At 38.5% G+C, this 24,049-nt stretch overlaps 1 protein-coding gene across 8 annotated transcripts in view; it reads right to left on the bottom strand.

Moving 5' to 3' along the window:
• Positions 1-24,049, bottom strand: part of SYNE2 (spectrin repeat containing nuclear envelope protein 2) — a 289,942-nt gene that overhangs the window by 204,794 nt on the left and 61,099 nt on the right. For 7 of the 8 annotated variants that reach the window (XM_045822428.1, XM_045822429.1, XM_045822433.1 and 4 more), the window contains exons 3-11: positions 20,177-20,238; positions 18,429-18,524; positions 18,262-18,339; positions 18,080-18,172; positions 17,070-17,251; positions 13,060-13,256; positions 7,966-8,066; positions 5,240-5,341; positions 3,078-3,215 (exon numbers count right to left, since the gene is read on the bottom strand). In XM_045822428.1, coding sequence (XP_045678384.1) covers positions 3,078-3,215; positions 5,240-5,341; positions 7,966-8,066; positions 13,060-13,256; positions 17,070-17,251; positions 18,080-18,172; positions 18,262-18,339; positions 18,429-18,524; positions 20,177-20,238 — 1,049 coding nt within the window. Of the gene's footprint in view, positions 1-3,077; positions 3,216-5,239; positions 5,342-7,965; positions 8,067-13,059; positions 13,257-17,069; positions 17,252-18,079; positions 18,173-18,261; positions 18,340-18,428; positions 18,525-18,875; positions 18,971-20,176; positions 20,239-24,049 lie in introns of all 8 variants that reach the window. The other variant, XM_045822434.1, reaches the window with a different exon arrangement.

Below are 24,049 nucleotides of genomic sequence, written 5' to 3'. Positions count from 1 at the left end.
CTCTAAGTAGACTAAAAATTTGAGTGTATATTGTAATCCTACTAAAAATATGACAGAAAGACATAGAGCTAAAAAGCTAATAGATAAATTCAAATGGAATTCTAAAAATACTAACAATCTAAAATGAGGCAGAAAGAAAAAGAATAGATATAAAAAAATGGGAATAAATAAAAAGAGTAAAATGGTAACCTAAATTTAGCTATACTGATAATTACAATAATTATTGACCAATGAAGCACTGCAATAAAAAGGTAGAGATTGTCTAACATTTATGTAAGTCTTTAATTTCATCTTGTATTTAGTATTTATTCTTGTGTGTAGTATAGGAAGGTGGTGTAGTTTCATTTTTCTGCACATGTCTGTTCAATTTTCCCAACACCACTTATTGAATAAATTATCATTAGCCCATTGTATGTGCTTGCTTCCCCTGTCAAATATTAGTTAACTATAAAGCTGTGGGTTTATTTCTGGGCTCTCTATTCTCTTCCATTGATCTGTGTCTGTTTTTACGCCAGTACCATGCTGTTTTGACTACGGCGGCCTTATAGTTTCACATTAGGTAACATGATTCCTCCAACTTTTTTCTTCTTTCTCAGGATCACTTTTGCTATGCAGTACCTTTCATGGTTCCATGTAAATTTTTTAAATATTTGTTCCAGTTCTGTGAAATATGTCATTGGAATTGTGGTAGGAATTCAGTTGAATCTATAGATTGCTTTGGGTAGTATGTGTGTTTTAATTATGTTAATTCTTCCTATCCATGAACACAGTACATGCTTCCACATATTTGTGTCTTCTTCTATCTTTCTCTTCATTGTCTTATAATTTTCCAAGTGCAGGTCTTATACATCTGTGGTTAGGTTTATTCCTGGGCATTTTATTCTTTTTGACAACAATTGTGAATGGGATATTTTTTCTTAATTTCCCTTTCTGTTAGTTATTAGCATAAAAAATGCAACTGATTTTGGGATATTAATTTTGTATATCACTTTGCTGAATTAATCAAAGTGAATTAATCACTCTCACTTTGCTGAATTAATTTATCAGTTCTAAAAAATCAAAGAAGAAAACATAGGCAGCAAAATCGTGGACATTGCTTATAACAATATTTTATCAGGTATATCTACCCAGGCAAGGGAAACAAAAGAAAAAATAAACAAATGGGTCTACATCAAACTAGAAAGTTTTTGCACGGCAAAGGAAAATATCAACAAAATGAAAAGACAACCCACAGAATGAGCAAATATATTCACCAATACATCTGATAAGGGGTTAATATCCAAAATTTATAAAGAACTTAGCAAACTCAACACCAAAAAAAACCCACCCAATTAAAAAATGGGTGAAAGACCTGAATAGACACTTCTCTAAGGAGGACATACACTTGGCCAATAGACATATGAAAAGATGCTCAACATCACTAATCATCAGAGAGATGCAAATTAACACTACAATGAGATATCATCTTACTCCTGTCAGAATGGCTATCATCAATAAATCAACAAACAACAAGTACTGGCAAGGATGCGGAGAAAGGGGAACCCTTTTGCACTGCAGGTAGGAATGCATATAGGTGCAACCACTGTGGAAAGTAATATGGAGATACCTCAAAAAATTAAAAATAGAACTGCCTAGTGATCCCACTTCTGGGAATATATCTGAAGGAACCCAAACACTAATTCAAAAGAACATAAGCACCCCTATGTTCATTGCAGCATTATTTACAGTCGCCAAGATATGGGATCAGATGAAGTGTCCATCAGTAGATGAGTGGATAAAACAACTGTGGACATTTACACAATGGAATACTACTTGCCTGTAAAAAATAAAGCTTCACCCTTTGCAACAGTAGGGATGGGCCTGAAGAACGTTATGCTAAGTAAAATAAGCCAGTCAGAAAAAGACAAATACCATATAATTTCACTCATGTGTGGAATCTAACTAACAAACTAAACTAACAAGCAAAATAGAGACAGACTCATAGATAGAGAGCAGGATGACAGCTAATGGGGCTGGGGAAAATAGGGGGTGGAGGGATTGAGCAAAAAGGAAAAAGGACTCGTGGACATCGACAAAAGTATAGTGATTGCAGGGGAAGAAGGGCATAAGGGGACTAAATGGTAATGGAAAAAAACACAATAAAAAATTTTTCAAAATGAAAAAAAAGTAAAGAAATTGTCAGAGTGAATAGGAAGCAAGATCCAACTATATGTTGCCTATAAGAAATGCATTTTTAAGATATTTTCAACTTACTTGAAAGTAAATGAAGAAAAATGTGTGCCATACAAACATCAGCATTAGAAGACTGAAATGACTGTATTGATATTAGATTAAGTAGACATCAAGAAAAACAACATGCCAGAGATATATAGGAATATTTCATAATGGTATCAAATCATCAGGAAAATAGAACTATCATAAATGTACATACCTAATAACAAAGTATAAAATACATGAGGCAAAATTTAACAAAATTAAAGGATTCTACAATGAATATAAATGGACAAGATGTCAGTGAAGACAGAGATGATCTGAACACTATCACTGTCTTAATTGATATTTATGGAACACTATACTCAATAACTTGCAAAATGCATTCATGCTCTTTTCAAATGCAGATAATATGTGCACCAAAAGACATCATATCCTGGGCCATAACACAAGTCTCAATAAATTTAAAATGACTGAAATCACAAACACATGCACACATTCATCCTTATACATTCTCTCTGGGTTTATCCCAATCCGCTAAGAACATCTATTGATAGTTGGTCCATGGCAGAGAGGAAGCTGCAGGTCAGTCAGAATACGGATAATCTACTATGGCAAACCAAGAACTGATGATAAATATAAAAACTTTAGATAAGCATGCAATTTTTCTAAGTAGAATGCTATAAATTCCTATTTAAATATCAACTACTATCAAATGAGACCATGGAAAGATTATAAGAGCATTCTCCCAACTTTCTGCTGAAGCATCTACTCTGTTTTTAACAGAATATGGAATTCTGAAATTCCCTTCCAATGAACCAAGTTGCCCCATGAACATGATCTTCTACTCCACATAACACAGTCACCTGGTAGTGGAGGCCATCCCAGGCTTCTCTCAACTGCAACTGATCTCCATTCAGCTCATCCAGATTCCCCTTCATCGATAGGATGTCCAAAAAGGGCTTTTTTCCTTCACTGAATGACTCCAAAAAGGACAGCAGGCTCTATAATTAGAAGAATATTTTAAGGACTGAAATGTTTAAATCAGTTTACAAAATGCAATCTGCAATTGTAAGGTCCAGAGCTATAGCTTCTATTTAAATTTTTACTTAAAGATAAAATTCCCTCAATTCGGGATCCTGTCACTGATCCAGTTTCTTCAGTGAGCCCTGATAGTTCGGGTGCCATCGTAGTGACAAAGGTCACAGGCTGTGCCTCATGTCTGCACTGTTAGATTTCTACTAGAATGGACAGGCAGGGACACTCAGGTCCAGAGGACAAGCCACGATGCCACATGAAAAATATGAGTTTGTTTGCCCAAATACATGTTCAAAACAAAATACCAATGAATGAAAGTGAATGTTATATGACAACAGTCATTACGTATAAACGGTTTCTGAGCTGTCTGTGATAAACTAAGCTTGAGTTAATTCTTCTCAAGTCATTTTGAGAAAACTCTGTCTCTGCCCTCAAAATTTTAATAAACTTTTCCTGATTCGTATTTGTATGAAATACCAGTGTGTAAGAGTAGTCAATTACATAAAACTTATCCTTTATTATTGGCGACATTTTAAAATAAATTTTATTAGCAAACTGAATTCTTTCTGATAATTATTAACTTCATAAAGATATTTAGTTAAGAAACCTGAATCTGTGGTACATTACTAAATAAAAAACATATGTGAGAGCAAGGTGCTTCAATGAATATTGCTCTGTCTTATCAGGCTAGAGCCAAGAGGAAAGAAGCAAAAGAAGCCTATGCAGTTCAGATGAAAGGAAAATAAGAACATCTATCCCTTCTTTCCTGATGGTGCCAAGCAAAAAGGATGGTGTGGCCTGCAAATTACTCAATCCACTGAATACTAGTGGTGGAAAGGCTGGATTCACCCAACTTCCTCACTTGACAGATAGGGAAGTGGAGGCCTCAAGGTGCTAGTGGCTGTGTATGGACAAGAGAGCGTCTCCACCTTATTCAGGGTGGAAAATTGGGGGGCACAGAGTCACATGGACGGGCGGTTCTAAGAAACAGGACTATGGAACTTTCACCTGGGCTCCTGTTAGTCTCTTTCAAGATGGTACAGGGAATAACTGCTTACCCTGGAGAAGCATCAGGATGCAAACAGAGCTCAAGTTTTAAAGTTACACTTCTATTCAAATCCCACCCCTGCCTTTCAGTAGCTAAGTAACCTGACATAAATCATCACTTAGTTCCTCTAAATAACGTTTTCTACTTCTGTAAAACTGGAAAAATAATACCATATTCAGGAAGATGTAAAACGTAAAATGCTGGTCACTAAGGTGCCCAGTGCTTTGCAAATGTTCAAAGGTGGTGATTTGTTGGTTGAGGCCCTGTTCTGTAATGCTGGAATTGGCCCCATTCCCAATTTCCTGATTTTTATTTCATTCTATATTCATTCTAAAAAGCATGTTCTGCTCTAGACCAGGGATTGGAAAAGTTTTACTGTAAAAGCAAAATAGTAAAATCTTGAGCTTTGTGGACAGATGGTCTAGGTAGCAACCATTCACCTCTGCTTTGTAGTGTAAAAAGCAGCCACAGACAGTACTTTAACCAGCATGACAATATTCCAGTAACACTGTATTTACAAAATCAGGTGGTGCGGCCCACAGACCACAGTTTGCCAGTCTTCACTCTAACTCCATGCTATCCAAGGTTCTCTTAGACACAGCAGCATGGACACGACTTGGAGGCTGGTCAGAAATGCAGAATCTCAGGCCCCACCCCAGAACTACTGAATTTGAATCTGAATTTTAACAAGATTCTCCAGGTAATTCATATGCACATTAAAATCTGGAAGTCTTAGAATTCAGCCTTAAAACTTGTTAACTTAGTATTTAAATAATTTATTCTGAAAAGCTTTTTTCTAAAAACAAAAAATCCTACTTTTCTGAAAGAGTAAACTATAAATAAAGTGCCATTTAAAGTCATACTCGGCATTAATAATAGCCGTACCTCCTGAAGAGAATTAAATAAGTTAACATATTTTAAAAAAACAAGAGTCACACTTACTTCATACTTTTTACAGTAGGTCTCATTTTCTGAATCCTTTAGCATCTTCTGTAGACTCTTCTCTTGGAGTGCTAACCAGACCATAGTGTCTTTCATCTTTCCCTGAAATTCACACACACACACACACACACACACACATTTAAACCTCTATCCTAAATAGACTTGGGATTTTCTTTAAGAATAAAATTAACAACTTCAAATATAAGTGAAATAATGCAATCATTACACACCAGTGACTCACTGTGCCAAAGAGGAATTCTGCTTGTTAACATAACACCTTAAATGTTAAAACAAATTGAAACTAGCATCTGAAGATAATATGCTAAAAAAAAAAAAAAAGGACAAGCAACCTCCATTGGTGCAGGGTGGGAGGGGGGAGGGGGAAGCCTCCTATCCATTTCCATTATTCTTCAGTTTTAGGGAACATTATTCTAAGTTACTTGTTTATAGTAGTCATTTCAGAATACTGCTGTCCAATTGAGGGGAACCAAAGTTTTGCCAACCCAAATGTTAAGCTGGTTATTAAGAAACAAGACTCAGAACCTTTGTCTAAGGAATTCAGAGAGAAAAAAACATGCTGACAGGAAGGAAGCATCACTTTAGTATCTAATATAAAGTAAATGTGGCAGATAGAAAAATCTAGCAGAGCCAGTTTGTTAGACTCCTCTCTGTATCCCATTGTTTCTGGGTGGCCCTGCAGGAAATTGTTTACCACATATTTGTTCCTTCACATCTACCCATAAATGGCCTTGCCAGCCTTCCCTTTAAAAATCCCAGACCTCTGCCTCCTTCTCCTTTGTCCAGAATGGGAAGTAAACCTCAACTACCCAATGTGGCTTTGAGTCTCATAGTCTGATGGTGCCCCCGCATGTGTATTGATTACTGTGTATCAGTAATCAATTTAGACCATTTTCTCCTGTTAATCTGTCCCATGTTATTTGAGTATTAGCCCAGCCAGGGAATTCAGAAGGTGGGAGAAAGTATTTTTTGTGGGTCTACATAATAGATCTAAATATGGGTTAATTCAAGAGATGGCCACCTCCAGCAAACACAACGACATCAAAAATGCCTTGGATGTTTTAAAGATCCTAAAACAACACTACTAACAGCTTTGGTTGTACTATCCTATGGAAGTGAGAAACAATTGTTTTTTCCTTAGATTCTTGCTTAGGTGATTAACTTGTCTAATTTTACTGTAAGAAGGATAAGACAAAAGAAGTTCTCTCTTATTTCCATTTTCTTTGAACTTTCATTTGTGTTGCTTTTTTTTTTCTAGTAAGAATGTTTTCTATATATTTTTCGCATCTGATTTCATGAATGGTTGAATTTTTAATTCTATTTTTTAATATGAAAATTAATTAGAAATGGGTAGCTTCTCAGCAGGTCAGAAGTGAACTGAATAATAAGCCCGAGTCTCACTTCCAGAGTCAGCAACAACCCGGCTTGGTGCCTCAACACAACAGCTAGAAAAACAGAGGCCTAAATTTGTAAAATAAAATTAAGTAATATGACTAAATATGTAAAATAAATTAAGTAAACATGTCTGAGAAAGTAGTTTAATCATAAAATAATATTCTAAAACATTTACTAAACTCACAGCACTCATTTATCTTCATAGATGCAGAATAAGTGCATACTTTCAGCTCAGTGATTTTTATGAAATGTCTACCCACAACGTTTTGTGTAAAAAGTCAAAGGAAACAACTGAATAATCAAGTTGCAGTCTGATGGTAATTCAAGAGTGTCTCAACAAACAAGGATTAAGAGTAGAATGCACTGCTTCCATTTACATGAATTATATGATTCCATTTATATGAAAATAAAAAACAGGTAAAATAAAAATGGAGTAAAATTAGATTATGGTGATTACTGCACAACGTTGTAAATGCACTAAAAATCATTGAATTGTAAATTTTACACCGTTTCACTTTATGGTATGTAAATTGTACCTCAATAAAGCTGTTAAAATTACAAAAGACAAAAAATTTGATAACACTGGATTTTTTAAAAACCTGCTTAGTTTGTCCTATGTTGCCTATCTAACACTGTTTTAGGTAATTCAGCTAAATTTCATAAATTAGCACTTTTAACTTAAAAACAAAAAAGTATAAGCAGGAGCATTTGAGATCTTATTCTATAACATATGCCATCAGTTTGGCTCAAATAAACTCTTATAAAAATTTTTAAAAACCCTGACCAGTATGCCTCAGTTGGTGGAGTCTTGTCCTGTAAACAGAAAGGTCACAGGTTTGATTCCTGGTCAGGGCACATGTCTGGGTTGCAGATCTGGTTCCCAATCGTGTTATGTGAGAGAGGCAACAGATCAATGTTTCTCTCACACATCGATGTTTCTCTCTCGCGCCCCCTCCCTTCCCCTCTCTCTAAAAATAAATAAATAAATGAAATCTTTTTTTAAAAAATACGTATATTAAAAAATTGTAAAAAAAAAAAAACAAAAAACAGGTAAAACTAATCTGTGGTGAAAGAAGATGGAGTACCTGGTTGCCTGGGGGGACACTGCAGACAGGAAAGAGGCGCAATGGGACAGTTGTAACAGAAATGTGTTACATCATGACTGGAGTATGGTTTATGTAGGCATATGCATTTGTCAAAGTACATAAAACTGTACATTTAAGTTCTGTATGCAAGTTTTACCTCAATCTTAAAATTAAATCACTAGTAGGGTACAACAAAAATGAGCTTGATTTGGACTTATTGAGACACACCTGAGCTTCACCTCCAGTCCCAGGCGGATCCTTTGAATACCGTAGGAACTGCGCCACATAGGTCATGATTGACTTTTCATCAGGATTGACAACATCCACATCTGCAAGATACGATATTATCACTTTACTATAAATGTGATTTATTGTAATTAATAGTCAAGAACAAGCTGTGCATAAGACAGCCTCGAAATGAACCAAAGTAGTCAACCAGCCATGCAATCTCTGGTCACTCGCCCCTGCTCCAAGACAGCAGTGGCTAGGAGCCTAGATCTAGAGCCAAACAGAGCCCAGCTGAATCCTGGCAATAGGACATGCACAATCTCAGCTGAATCCTGGCAATAGGACATGCACAGTCTCAACATACACTGTGTATGTTGTAAGTATGAAAGCACAAGTAGCCAGGGACGGTGGGAAGGAGGAAATAAAGCCTTCCTCTTTTCAGAGACACAGTGCAGAAACTCTCCCAGAGTGTAGAAATATAAAGCAACTGGAATTCTTTCCTGACACACTGGTCTCAGCATGTACTCAGCAAAGCTTTTCCAAAAGTATATATTGTTCAAGGTGGCCACAAGGTTGTACTCATTCATTCACGGAACACAGATATTCACTGAGAGCCTTCTATGGGCCAAGTTTTGTGTTGTATTAGGAGTCCATGGTGAAATAAATTTGGAAAATGCCTAATTAAACAAAGGTTCTAAAAGTAATATAAATTCCTTAAGTGTGGAACTTCTCCAGATATATAACAAACTAGGTAGATCACTAAATCACAAAGAAGGGATTGCAATATGTCACAGAAAAAAATAAACACATAATTTTGGGATGCCCCTTGGGATGTTCCCAAAACAACCAGTGAAGATTATTGAAAAGAAAATCTTCTGTATTAATTCACTTAAACTCAATTCAACAAATATTCACAGAGAGCCAACAAATGCAAGTCTTGAGAAGGGATTACTGTACGGCTTAGCCCTTGCAGTCAGGAGCCTTACCTTTCATCCCTTTCATCATTCATCAAGCAGGTGCTAGACACTTGAGTAGATGCTAGGTGCCTTAAGACATTTCCCCTCAGGAAGATTACAGTTAGGAGAGAAACAAACGACAAATACAACATACTATGCGTGGACCCAATGACTACTCTAAGTTGGATGAAGGAGAAAGTGAATCTAATTTATATCCAAATAGTAAAATTCAAGGTAGTAGGCACATAAAGGTATTAATAAAAAGCTGGGGGTGGGGCTTCAGTAAAGGAAGGTTCCCTAAGAGTTGAGTTACTCTATCTGTTAACTTTTTAAAAAGTTGTAAATATCAAGAGATACATAAAATATTGATACTGACTTAGCTAGACATTCTTTTAAAAGCCTTCTCATTTTACATGAAGCTATGCATAATGATTAAATGCTTTTAACAAAGTTATGTCAAAAGATAATTCCCTTATTCAAATATTGGTATTTGGTTTGCATAAATAATCATGGTCCATTTCACATTTCTGATCTATTATTTAAACTATTTAAAATGAATTACTGGCAATCCTTCATAGAATGGAAATTTGCTTTTATCATATTAACTATTTCATTAGTTGCCTAGTTATTTTCACATACTAAAATAGACAAAATATTTTATACTAATAATGAAGATTTGGAGAATCAAAATACTTGATTTTGGGTGGTAAACACACAATCCAACATACAGATGATGTTTTTAGAATTGTACACTTGAAACCTATATAATTTTATTAATGTCACCCAAATAAATTCGATAAAAAAATTTAAATATGCAAGAAGCATTTTAAAAACAGTAATAAGAAATAGGGAATAGAACAAAGCATGGCAAAAATTAAGAAAAAAGTAGATAATGAAAAGTCAAAAGAAAAAAGAAAAGACCAAAAAAAGGGGGGAGGAGAAGTAAAGAAAAAGCAAGGAGGTATGAGAAAAAGTTAACATAAGAAGAATTAATAACAAGCAACACGGGGCCAGAGTAATGACAAATCTGATATATAGAAATATAGAATCACTGTGAACTTACAATCACCTAATTCAACTCATGAAAACAAATGGAGTCTAAAAACGCTAAGTACCTATTGCAATAAGCCCCTCTAGCACCCAGATCTTGGTTTCTAATACAATTCTCTAATAAAAGGAACCAGAGCTCACTGGAGAAATGGCCATCCCGGGACTGGGTAGGAAATGTACAAGATGACCCTGGAGAAACTTATAGTGCGAAGGAAGAAGTGAGAACGTACCCCAAAACAAACAAGTAAATGCCACAGTAAAGGAGGTGTGTCAAGGGAGTATAGGAGTCAACTGAAAGAGTTCCCAAATGGCCAAAGCTTTGACCTTAAATTTTTTTTTAATTTGAACAATAAAGTGGTATTGGATACAGCCAAAGTATAAAATATCCACGTGTCCATATTGATATAAATAAATGGTTGGATAAAGAAATGGAGAATAGACAACCCTCCTGTGCAGAAGAATTTCAAATAACTTAAGTAGACAACCTGCCCTTAAGGAAGGTGGGATCTCTCTCCTCAGTGTGGGTGGTGCACAGACTTGCCCCTGAATAGTACAGCGTGGAAAGAGAGGAAGCCAAGAGGACCTGAGGTTAACTAACCAGTAGGAATTCTTACTTCATGTCCATGGGTTGTACATGTAAGTTCTTTGGCTTCTCTATTTCCTATACCATTCTTAACCTCACCCTATTTAATTATGGTGAGGTTACCATAATTATGGTACCTACCAATTATGCTTCTTATTCCCTGCACCTTTTCCCCCATTCCCTTCCCACCCCCTTCCCACTTATAACCCTCCATGTGACCTCCATTTCTGTGATTCTGTTCCTGTTCTAGCTGTTTGCTTAGTTCGTTTTTGTTTTTTTTTTGTTTTGAGGTTCAGTTGATAGCTGTGAGTTGGTTGTCATTTTACTGTTCATTGTTTTGATATTCTTTTTCTTAGATAAGTCCCTTTAACATTTCATATAATAAGGGCTTGGTGATAATGAACTCCTTTAACCTGACCTTATCTGGGAAGCAGCTTATCTGCCCTCCCATTCTAAATGATAGCTTTGCTGCACGGAGTAATCTTAGATGTAGGTCCTTGCCTTCATGACTTTGAATACTTCTTTCCAGCCCCTTCTTGCCTGCAAGGTTTCCTTTAAGAAATCAGCTGATAGTCTAATGGGAACCCCTAATGGGAACCCCTGCGTAGGCGACTGTCTCCTTTTCACTGGCTGCATTTTTTAAAGATTTTATTTATTTATTTTTACAGAGCAGAAGGGAGGGAGAGAGAGAGAGAGAGAGAGAGAAACATTAATATGTAAGAGAGAAACATTAATGTGTGGTTGCCTCTCACACACTCCCAACTGGAGACCTGGCCTGCAACCCAGGCATGTGCCCTGACTAGGAATCAAACCGGTGACTCTTTGGTTGGCAGGCCAGCACTCAATCCACTGAGCCACACCAGCCAGGGCTTCTGTGGTTGCTTTTAAGATTCTTTTGTTATCTTTAATCTCGGGTAATGTAATTATGATGTGCCTTGATGTGTGTTTCCTTGGGTCCAACTTCTTTGGGACTCTCTGAGCTTCCTGGACTTCATGGAAGTCTATTTTATTTTCCAGAATAGGGAAATTCTCCATTACATTTTCAAATAAGTTTTCAATTTCTTGTTCTTCCTCTTCTCATTCTGGCACCCCTATGATTCAGATGTTAGAATGTTTAAAGTTGTCCCAGAGGTTCCTAAGCCTCTCTTCATTTTTCTGAATTCTTGTTTCTCCATTCTGTTCCAGCTGAATGTGTATTTCTTCCTTCTGCTCCAGACTGTTGAGTCCTGGTTTCCTTCCCTTCACTGCTGGTTCCCTGTACATTTCTCTTCCTTTCACTTTGTATGGTATTCACTTTTTCTTCTATTTTTTGATCATACTCAACCATTCCTGTAAGCATCCTGATTACCAGTGTTTTTGAACTCTGTATCTGATAGGTTAGCTATTTCTTTGTCGCTTAGGTGTTTTTCGGGAGCTTTGATCTGTTCTTTCATTTGGGTCATATTTCTTTGTCTTGGTGCACCTGTTACATTGTAAGAGGTGGAGCCTTAGGTATTCGGCAGGGCGGGAAACCCATGTCTCTGCATTGTGATGCTGTATGTGGGGGAGGGGTCAGAGAAGGAACAGTGCCAATTGCCCAGCTCTTGGCCAGCTTTCAGTCACTTCCCCCATAACCCACAAGCAAATTGGGCCCTTCTGGTGCTGATTCCTGGGTATGTGGGGTTTGTGTACATTCTAGGACCCTGTGGGTCTCTCTAAATAAGTCTCCTGTGAAGCTGGGAGTTTCTCCCACTGTCATAATGCCCACAGGTTTTTACAGGCAGAGGTTTTGAGGCTGTCTTTTCCTGTGCTGGAACCCTGGGTTGCACCGTCTGTCTCACTCCTCCATTATTCCTCCCAGTTTATCCATGCAAATGTGGGACCTCCCAATCTGCCAGCCACCACCGTGCCACGTGTCCTCTCTGCCCCCCACTTGCCCATCTCTGCCTCTCCTACCAGTCTGAGTGAATGTTTCTTCAATTCCTTGGTTATCGGGCTGCCATACAGTTCGATTTTCTGGCAGTTCTGGTGGCTTTTTGTTTTTGAATTTGTTGTTTTCCTTCTTTTGGTTGTGCAAGGAGGCAAAGTGTATCTACTTGTGCCTCCATCTTGGCCAGAAGTCCCCGATATCAGAAAGTCTTAATTTCATGAAATTTAATAGTGTTTACCTGGCTGGCATAGCTCAGTGGATTGAGCACGGGCTGGGAACCAAAGTGTCCCAGGTTCAATTCCCAGCCAGGGTACATTCCTGGGTTGCAGGCCATAACCCCCAGCAACCGCACATTGATGTCTCTCTCTCTCTCTCTCTCTCTCTCTCTCTCTCTCTCTCTCTCTCTATCTCCCTCCCTCCCTCCCTTCCCTCTCTAAAAATAAATAAATAAAATCTTTAAAAAAAAAAAATTTAATAGTGTTTAAGTTAAACCCTCCAGGACTAAAAGATGATGCTGTTATGTTTCCTTATATATGGATACTAATGTTGTCAATTTCATACTAGACATTGTTTGAAAAAGAGAGAAGCTTTGTTACCTTCTGGTTCCAGCAATTTGGGGATTTTTAATTCCTGTTCTGCGATTTTGAAGGCCTCTCTCAGATTGTCTTGGTTGGATCTGTGCTTCATATTCTTCATGTCAATTAGGTCCGGTCGCAAGGCATGAATGACAGCCAAGAAAGCCATCCCATTTCTCCAGCTTGACTTAAAATCTGTCACACTGACAGCCTCCGACCTATCACAAAAGGATAAAAACACGATATATACTATTTAAAAGAATACATCAAAGCGCCCCACTCTCTTTGACAGTAATTAAAAAAATTTAAGTGAATCAAATAAATCATAAATCGTTCTGGGAAAGTATTTCATTTTAACATTGTGGTCAAGTTAAAGTCGAATGCCAAGTTTGATGAGGCCCATGAACCTACAGAACATTGGTTCTCACAGTGTGGCCCCTGGACCAGTGGCATCAGCATCATGAAGGCCGCAAGCGCTAGAAATGCAAATCTCTGCCCCCACCCAGACCTACTGAATCAGACTCTGGACGCGGGCCCAAAATGTGTCCTTCAAAGTCCTCCAAGTGACAATGATACTCAAGTTTAATGCTCCTCACTCAACAATCTGTTGGCTCAAGGCTGACTTTAAACCTCTACATAGAGGTAAGTTCCCTTCACTAGGGTAAACAATTTTCTTTCTCATTGAGACAAATTAAATTATACATTATGGCCAAAACAATGCCACCTCCTTGCTTAAAACTGGTCATCACAGATGAATGGCTAAACAAAATAAGGTGTATACACACAGTGGAATATTATTCAGCCCTAAAAAGGAAATTCTGACACATGCTATAACATGAATAAACTTTGAAGATATTATGCTGAGTAAAAGAAGCCAGTGACAAAAGAACAAATGCTTCACAATTCTCCTCATTTAAAGTAAAATTCATATATCAAAAAAGGAGATTGCAGGTTGCCAGAGGTTGAGGGGAAGGAGGAATGGGAAAGTTGTTTAGCAGATACACAGTTTCAATTTAGCAAAATGAAAAAAGTCTGGACATAGAGAATAGTCGTGGCTGTAAAACAATGTGAATGTACTTATTGCCACTAAACTAGACACTTAAAATGGTAAATCTTTTATGTATATTTTACCACAATAACAAATTTTGGGGGGAAAATTGTAGCTTTTCATTGTATTTAAAATAACATCTCTCACTCTGGCCCACAAAGCCCACAGGACTTTGTCCTGCCTTCCTCTCCCCTTTTATATCACCCCTCCCTTGCACTGTGACAGCCACACTGGCTTCACTCCTGCTTTTCAATAGTCATGCTGGGTTTGGGGGGTTTTTTGGCAGGGAGAGCATCTGATAAATGTTTTTTTTTCAATTATAGTTTACATTCAATATCATTTGTATTAGTTTCAATTGTACAGCACAGTGGTTAGATAATCATATACTTTACAAAGCGTTCCCCTGATATTCCTAGTACCCACCTGTACAAATAGTTATGACCATCTTATTGACTATATTTCCTATGCTGTACTTGACATCCCTATAGCCATGCTCTTTTTAATTCTTCTGCTAGGATGCTCTTTCTCCCAGACATTCATATACCTGTAGCCTTCTCCTGTAAGCTTCAGCTGCAAGCTCCTCTTCAGAAGGGTGCTCCATACCCACCTAAGATAAAGGTGACCCTCATCCTATGCTTGACACTCTCAAGCATCGTAAGTCTTTCCTAAGCTAATTGCCAATTATCATACTTATGCATCTGCTTCCCCTACTAGGGTTCAAGACCCTTGAGAGCAAGGGCCTTGTCTTTCTTGTCCGCCACCATAGGCTCACTCCACAAACAGTAGCTGGCATATATTAATGCTTAATGTATATATTTCAAATCATTCAATTAATCATGAATCTGTATCTGACAAGGGAATCATTATTCTATATTTGACAAGGGATGAAGATATTATAAAAAAGTACAGTTGCCTACAAAGTATGGAAAATGTTCTAGAACAACCAAAATTTCCTTTAATATCCTACAAAAAAAACCACAAGGAAATTCAATGGAATAATTTAAGGTATATATCAAATCATAAAAGGTACTCAAGAAACAGTGTGCTTCAGATGATCTGGGTTTTCCTTAAGAAACAAAGCCTAAATTATGACCACGATAAACCACATAACAGCCAGTGAGTTTTGCTTGTTTTAAAAATGCATGTGTGTTACCTACTATGTCCAGAAATTGTTCCAAATGCTTTTTAAAAAATTATTACAATACACTTAATAATCCTACGAAGTAACTTAGTATTGTCCACATTTGATGACTGAGGAAACTCAAACACAAAATGTCTAAGGTCACCAGTTAGAAGTTCAGGGAGCCATGACTCAAACCCAGGTGTTCTGGCTTCAGAGTGGGCACTGAGACACTAAACTAAATTGGCAGCTAAAGGGACAGGGGCTGGGGCTCAAGGCAGGGCCAGACCACCTTCAGAGTGCTGAGGGGCCAGAACCAACTCAGTGCTGACTGGCAGGGACTGGACTCAGTAAAGCACCTGGCTATGAGGTCAGCTCTGCACTGAGGAGCAGAAACCAGTGCCTTAAAGAACGTGTTGCTACCAGGCCTTAGAAAGGGCAGGGTTATGCTCCAGGGTGGCTGGGAGGTTCTAGCTCATTATAGATAGTCTCAAATCATTCAGAAATAAGCCACAACATGTATCTTACAACACAGTCATACATTTGAGTCCTAGAGAATGACAGAACATTGAGGTGAGAGGTAGCTAATGACACACCAACGATGGCCAAAAAAGGGAGGATAAACTCCTGATGAATTACTTAAAACATTAATTACTACATCTTAACAAGTGTAGCACAAACTCTATAGTTTTAAAATAAGGAAGAACATGGGGAGAAGATAAACTTCAGTAAAGTATGTGTACTTTGAAAGGGTTTAAAGCTTATTTATGCATAAATGAAGCAAATCTGAACATGATAGAATCATGTTTTTCCCAGATGCTGTATTTTGGATTTTAAAACTTTAGAAAACTGATTTCAATTTGTCTCCAGGAGATTCAAGAAAAAGTTGGGTTCAGTATTTATAACCTATAAGAAATATATGGTTGGGTCCCTCACACAACAGAGAACGATGACAAAGAAAGGCAAAGCAGAAAGCAGAAATTAGCCTCTTTGTCTTTCATTAGGAAGGAGTTACTCAGGAACCTGGCATTTTTTGAAAAGGCTCAGCCACATCTTCACGCCTCTGTTCATCCGGACAATGCTAGGGTGTGGCAAGGAATGCCTTCTGAACTCCCCAGCTCTTCTCGTGGTGAGTTCTCCTGCATCCTAATTCTTTATTTTTCTTAAACTCCCTCCCAGTAGCTGGTTAAAATAAAAAAGTACATGTCTCCCAAGAGCAGAAAACATTTTTCTTTGTAAAAAAGAAATTATGAGCACTAATTTCCCTTCACCATCCCTATTTTTTTAAAAAGCGCGCTCTTGTCTGTTTCCTAACTGAGCTCTGAGTCACTAAGCAAGGGAGCTGTAGTCTTTGAATGTAGTCATATTCAGCTCCAGGAGATAATCTTATAAATGGGTTACTTATTCACTTATGTGTTCATTCATCCACTCAATGCATATTTATGGAGCACTCACCATGAACTCACATTATACTAAGTTCTAAGAATACACAGTCAATTAAGACGCAGTCTTGACTTTTAAAGAGCTCTTAGTATGGTAAAACTTTTGGACCCTGAATCCACCTTCCAGATCATAGGGAATTGTGCCTAAAGGAAGGGATACAGAAAGGCCACTTTATCCGCACACAGTAAGAGGCCAGATACACATGCAGATGGGAGAGAGGTAAGTTACCCAAACAATACCACCTTCTAGCCTGTGAAACCAAGGGTGGCTGAGCTCACAGACTTCCATAATTGGTAGATGCACTATGAGAGGAAGGGGGTAGTGAGCACTGGCCTGAATTTCAGACCTAGAGATCAATAACGCTGTGTTGGTGGGTAGAGCTGCCCCATGTACCTCCTTTGGTCTTAGCAGACCACTTACGTGGCACACTGCTCCTGAGCCCATACGAGAAGAGCCTTCTTTGCAGACATTTGCCACCTTTCTTGGGCTTTGGACCATTTCTTAGCTGGAGGGCTTGAGGTAGGAGATGACTCTACCACACTCACATCATCCAGGGAAGACTGATTGTAATTGCAAGAAAGAGCCTGGGCAAGTTCTGCAATCTAAGGAAGACATAATGACAGTTAACATACACAGGATCATAAGTTAGCAGCACTGAGGCAAAACCTTCAGCCAAAACAAGATGTAAGAAGTATCATATAACAGCGACAGTTTACTCATGGTAAAATGAGAAACAGCCAAATGTGTGGATAACAGCATTTGTCATCTGGGGCTATACTCTGGTTCTCTGTCAATGGAGCTGGGCAACTCTTTGCCCTCAATCAGGCATGACGTTCCATATTGAGGGCAAGCAGCTACCCAGCCCCTAAAGCGCTTACAGAAGGTTTTACTGATGGTCAACATCTGCCAATTCATACTGAACTGAACTAAGCAGAGCTCTAATTTAGAGTATCTGCAGAGATTGGGTCAATTAAAATGCATCTTTGAATATACACTATTAAGAAACAAATACACATACAGAAAAAACTGGACGTTGCAGAATTATTAGTCTGAGCAAGGGTTGTCAAAAACAGGGAGATTTTAAAACTTTAGTGGGTTCATTTTCAAGGATTTACTGCAGAAGCTTTTTACTCTCCCTTTTGCCAAAGTAGATACACAATAATAAGCAAAAATTTACCATGACAGGTTCTATTCAGACTGTATCATGGATAATTCAGGATATTATAATTCAGCTTTCAATTTTCAATTGAAAAATAACATAAGTGGCAAAAGAGGTGCTATGTATGTCCCACTTAGCAAGACTTCCAGTGTTCTATTTCTGGGAGAAGCTCAGGAGTGAATCTGACATCAAGTCACACTTACTGTATTACACTTATTTCATACTGTGGAAATTAGAACAGAAATGATTTTCATATCATCGAACTACTTACATCAAAGTGTAATATAATTGTCCAAATTAGGCCGAGAATAATGGATGGATTTCCCTCTATAATATCAGTAACATGAATATTTATTAGCTTGATCTAGAAAAGAAAAAACTTCAGGTTAAAAGGGGAAAATATTTCACAGTATTAATCTCTCCAATGAATTTCCAAGTGAAATGCATACTCACCGATCGGCTTTTTAGGAATGTCAGGGCATGTTCTATATTGAGTCTACATTGGAATGTATTAGATCCTTTATCTCGAGGCTATGAAATTCAAGCAAAATAGATTACTCAGAAATACCAATTTTTCTAAAGTCAACCAAAAGTTTCTTAATGTCATTTTAAGAGCTTACCAATTCCTGCCCGGAGAGTACTTCCAGCAGGTCCAGGAGGATGTGCCCCTTTTTAATGTCTGTGAACAGGTCTGATACAACCGAGGGAGGAGTGTGCTGCAAAAGGTCACAAGAAAAAGAATCTCAAACTCTGGTCTGAAAACACAGTACCTGTCAGAAGCTCATAAATGTGCATTATAGCTTTGCAAAAGCTGATACTCGGCAGTGATTTTCTTCTTAATGAACAGAATGATAGAGAACACATGAAGTTACATATCCAAACATGATAAGTAGTGAACTTAATTTATCTCGTGGCAAACTTCCAGTAACACGACACTCTCGCAGCTTTCACTGAGAGCCTAAGACCTGTGCGTAGAAGCGGCTGAATTCAAGACATTTAGAATCAGCCAATAGTGACCCATTTGGGAAGCAGATTACATCTCTGGAGTAGCCTATTTATGAATTTACCCTTTTTAGAATTCCGAGCACTGCGTTGGGATGGCTGGCCCGTGAGAAGAGGCTCATTCATTTTGTATCTAGGTTATTCCAGGCACCTGGCATCACTGAGAGAGAGAATAGCACAGTGATTACAATCGAGGCCTCTGGGTCCAGACTGCCTGGATTTGTATCCCAGCACTATCACTAACAAGCTTGGTGACCTTAGTTCTCTGTACGTTGCTTTCCTTGTTCTGTAAACAGGAATAACACTGTCTATCTCATGGGAACATTGTGAAATCATTAAAATGTAATGAGTAGTCAGTACAGGAAGTCCCCAATATATGATGATTTGAGTTACAATTTTTTGACTTCGCAATGCTGCAAGAGCAATATGCATTCAGTAGAAACCACATGTCAAATTTACAATTTTGATCTTTTCCTGACTAGCCATACATGGTATGACACTGTCTCCCGATGCTGGGCAGCAGCAGTGACCACAGCCCCCAGTCAGCTACGGGATCACGAGGGCACGCACCTGACCCTGCACAGCGTGTTCCCCGGTAGATGGCTCTGCCCACCCGTCGGCTAGTGCATAGTTCTGAGCACAGTTAGAGTAAGCTAAGCTGGGCTATGATGTTTGGTAGGGTAGGTATACTATACGCATTTTTGTCATGACAGTTTCAACTTGTGATGAGTTTGATAGGATGGAAGTCCATAAGTCAGCAATCGTCAACCTTTTTCTTTTCATGGTACACATAAACTAATTATTAAAATGCTGCAGTGCACCAAAAATATATATATATATATTTTTGTCTTTCTGACAAAAAATAGGTATAATTTTGATTCATTCACGCTGGATAGCTACTGTTGTGCTGGCTGCTGTCGTTGTTTTACGTGACAATCTAAGGGAAAAGAGGTCAGTGCCCCTGACTAAACAGTCAGGTATTGCATGTTTAAAAATTCTGGTGGCATGCCAGTGGAAAATTGCTGCCATAAGTCATGGAGCATCTATCTGCACATTTGAATAACTTAGGACAGTGTCTAACATGTAACACTCAATTTACAGGAATCATAATTATTATAATTTCATTTGATAACAGATTTGTTGCTGCTTTCAGTATTGTTACAGCACTGCCTCCCATATCCTTAGCAAAAGGACCTCTCGGTGTGTCTTAGGAGAGAATAACAAACACACAAAAACAAGACCAGGGTGACACTAAGCACATTCTTTCAACACTTACATGTCACCAGTGCCAATTTGGGCACCCAAGCTGAGGGAGTAGGAGAGGTAACTTTAAATTTATAGCTGAATTTGCTCTCTTTTTCCTCACCTTTGCCAGCTGTGAGTTTATCCAGCAGGTGAAGGTTTTCTTCTGAGTGTCTTCCTGTTCAGCTGTTTAAAAAGGACAAGAGCAGTTATAAAACAAGAAGCCTTGGGAACAATTTGAACACATCAGAGCTTCGAAGTCTGTCACTCCGGGTATGTGTGTGTGTGTTCACCATCTCACAAACCTTCTAGGACTTGGTCTAAATTTCAGGTGTTCATCCAGGCTATTTTGGAAACATTTTGCTGATAGGAGTTATCCTTTAAAAACACAAGTTAGCTGATGAAAGACAATAGTTTTTACTACTTTTTACTGACAAAGGAATTAAGTCCCTGCAGGGCTGCACAGTGCCACACGAGGAGCCATAAGCAAAGAGAAGCGTCCCTAACCCACCCAGAAGGACTGCAGTCTAAACCGACGTCAGCCAGTGTTTAAAGACAGACCCTAGAACATCTACAGACGTTTTAAAAGGCCCATAAAGCCCTGGTAGTTTAGTCTTTACATTTAACAGGAGTATTTATCATGGAGAATATATTGCCACTGAATTAATGAGCTGCAATTAGGGTCAGAGAGACCTGGGTCCAAATCCTGCCTCTGCTACCGAGTTGTGTGGCACAGAGCAGTTTCCTCATGGAACAAAGAAAGAAGCACTCAGCTCAAGAGACTATTACTGATTCACTTAAAGTGAACAGATTCAGGCACATAGTGGATGGATTAGTCCTGACTTTGACTCTTATTAACCAGGCAGGAGTCAAGGAAAAGATCTGAACACTCAGAGTGGACCTTCCCTTCCTCCCCTGGCAGGAGCGGGCCCCACACAAATGCCACACTTCCCCACGCCTCCTACCCCCTCCGCTTCAGCAGACATTCGTCCTCAGCTCTGAGGCCAAGGGTTAGTAGGCCTGCACACGTGGACCAACTCTCCGTGTCCCCCGATCTCCTTACCCTGCTGGACTGGGATAACTGTAAGCCCGGACACCCACTTCTCACTGCACCCAAGGCTCACAGTCTTGTCACCACCATCAAGTGCACCAGGTCTCATCTCTCCATGCCTTTGTCCCTGCTTATGTCTGTACACATATGTACACACGTACACACAGAGACCACACACATTGCACACACATGTACATATACAGCCCAGACTTTAGGTTGAAGGATAGAAGAGAATCTGAGTAAATGGAATTTTAGGGTGCTTACAACTGTTTAATAAGTATGTGACTGATCAGATATTAAAACTGTACTTTGCACCCTGGCTGGTGTAGCTCAGTGGATTGAGTATGGGCTGCGAACCAGGCATCACAGGTTCAATTCCCAGTCAGGGCACATGCCTGGGTTGCAGGCCATGGCCCCTAGCAACAACACATTGATGTTTCTCTCTCTCTCTTTCTCCCTCCATTCCCTCTCTAAAAATAAATAAGTAAATAATCTTTTAAAATTAAAAAAACCTGTACTTTGCCTCATTGGATCTTTACCTTTCTGAACCCACTGCATTTTTTTCTGTATTACCAAGTTAAGTAGGTATAGCCCAGTGACTTATACCTTATAGGGTGCTCAATAATTGTTAGCTGAACTGAATGCAGTTCTGAGAAGCCAACTGGATAGTTTAGGCTTTGCAGAGTTATTTCTGTTCTGTATAAATTTCACTTAACAAAAGAATTATAGACACCACATTTTGTCCTATAATTAAATCTTCTGAAATCTGAGAATTTTTTTTGCCTCCAGTGTAAGACAATCATCTTAAACAAGTACTGACACTTACCAAAAACTGCACTGAGGGCTAACTTTGTTCCTCAATAGAAAAAACTAGAGAACAAGTTTTTATGATCCCAGGATGGAGTCACATGCACATAATATACATTAATCAAGAGCAGGTATAAAAGCAAGGAGGGACCTATCATTATCATAACAATAAAGCAGAAAGTCAAAAGAAAAAAAAAACCCAAAGATGACTTTCTTCCTACCCTTAAAGGACCAAGAGAGATTTTTCTTTCTAGGTGATAAGAGTATGAAAAAGAAACTCATCAGAAACACTACTAGGTCCAAGAGATAGAATCAGCACTAACTTCAGAGGAGTTAACAGCATGGCAGGGAGCAAGCGGAGGTGTCACTTCTAAATCCCCTTGGAGGGGGTGAAATCCTGGCACGAAACTGAGTATAAAAACAGCATTATGCGCCTATGGAGTGTAAGTACACTATTCCATGTCCACCTGGCCACCTCAGCCATTTTCAACAATTTCCGAGTAAGATGAGGGGTCATTCCACTTTCATGGGATGCCAGACAAAAGGGGCTTGGTACGAGCTCACCTAGGACCAGGAAGGAACTTTCCTCAGCTGAAAAAACAAGCAGGAAAACCAGGGCTCTAACTGGGTTGTTCGAATTACAGCACCTAATCTAGTCTGAGGTTGGACTGAGGAACACTCCCTGACAGGGACAGAAACTCAAATGTAAAACAACCAAAAATTTTCCAATGGAAACCTTAAGTTATCCCTAATTTGATTACAATCTAATAGCAACAAGGGGGGGAAAAACACTAAGGGGAGCAGTCCAATCAAACCCGTGCCCAGAACTCTCCAGTCAGCAAAGGAACTGCACAAATGAAACACAACTTCGGGAAAATGGTTTAGAAAGGAAACTCTCTGGCTTTGAACTAACCCATTGTCCAAACTTAAAGAACACCTCAGTCATCCTGGAAATCAGAACCCTCCACATTCAACAAGGGCCCTTTGCTAATGGCAAACAAAGATATTCCGGGTACAATTAAACACCTTTGTAGCCGCTCAATTAAATGGTATTGAATGCACCATTTCATTTATCCCTTGACACACTTCTCTCACATTTTCTTCATACTGGCTTATCCCTGAAAAACAGTATTAATTCAATGGGAACCACAGTCAAATAGCTATGGCAGGATAAGTAACCTTTTGTTCTTTTTCAAAGTCTGATCCATTGGGGAAAAAAATAGTTGAGAGCCACATGCTTTAAAGCAACTTAATTTGAGTGGATGAGATTTTTTTTTTAACGGTTGGATTTTGTTTTTTAATTTCCAGGGTAATGTTTTATAAAATAAAACTCTTCTCAAAATGGCATATAGAGAATAGAACCTTTTAGTCAACAGATGTTAGGAACAAAAAAAGAGGCCCCCCCACCCCCCAAAAAAACAACAAAACCTATTACAAGGATGAGTTTCTTAAAATGCCATGAAATGGAGTTCTCTATTCTGATTTTGAAAAGCAAATAAGAAATACATGATATAGGAAAATATACTCAGTGAATTTTATTCAGGCCCATATAAGTATCCTTCACAATCATTCTTAGAAAATATCTGAATTTGAGAAATGAGGCATAGACAGAAAAGATTTTCTCTACGTTCATTACCATAAAAATACACTTAATCCCTCACTCTGTTCTTATTCAATCTGCCTTTTGTGAGCTGGCAACTCCTATTGTTAGCTGGAAGGAAATCTAAATGAAAGCGCCAGAGTTAAGTGCAATTAAAGAGTATGAATTTTAAGTGCATTATAAAGCTCATTATAAAACTACCATGGCTACTGGGTCTCGGAAAGATCAAGTTTCACAAAAGTTCATCTAAAATGTTGACTCCAAGAGTCCTCCCTGGTGGTAAGAATTCACAAGCGGCTACACCAGGCATAGGAACCACTAGTTTTACACATTCCCTTAAACATGGCGCAATGCATTGCTATGATGTGGCTTCTCCAAGAATGTTCTCTACTACACAAAGTCCCTGAAGAAGGTTTACAACCTCCTTCTATCTACGAATTTCTCTTTTTGCCTTTCCATTATTGGCTTATTGATGACAGGCTTACTGCGCTCGGCCCCACATTCATTACTCTGACCTTTCACTCTCATTAGAATCTTTG

This window comes from Phyllostomus hastatus, unplaced genomic scaffold (genome assembly GCF_019186645.2).
Source record: "Phyllostomus hastatus isolate PE091 unplaced genomic scaffold, TTU_PhHast_1.1 phas_scaffold_501, whole genome shotgun sequence".
NCBI classification, from domain to species: domain Eukaryota; kingdom Metazoa; phylum Chordata; class Mammalia; order Chiroptera; family Phyllostomidae; genus Phyllostomus; species Phyllostomus hastatus.
This window is presented reverse-complemented; position numbering and strand designations above follow the sequence as displayed.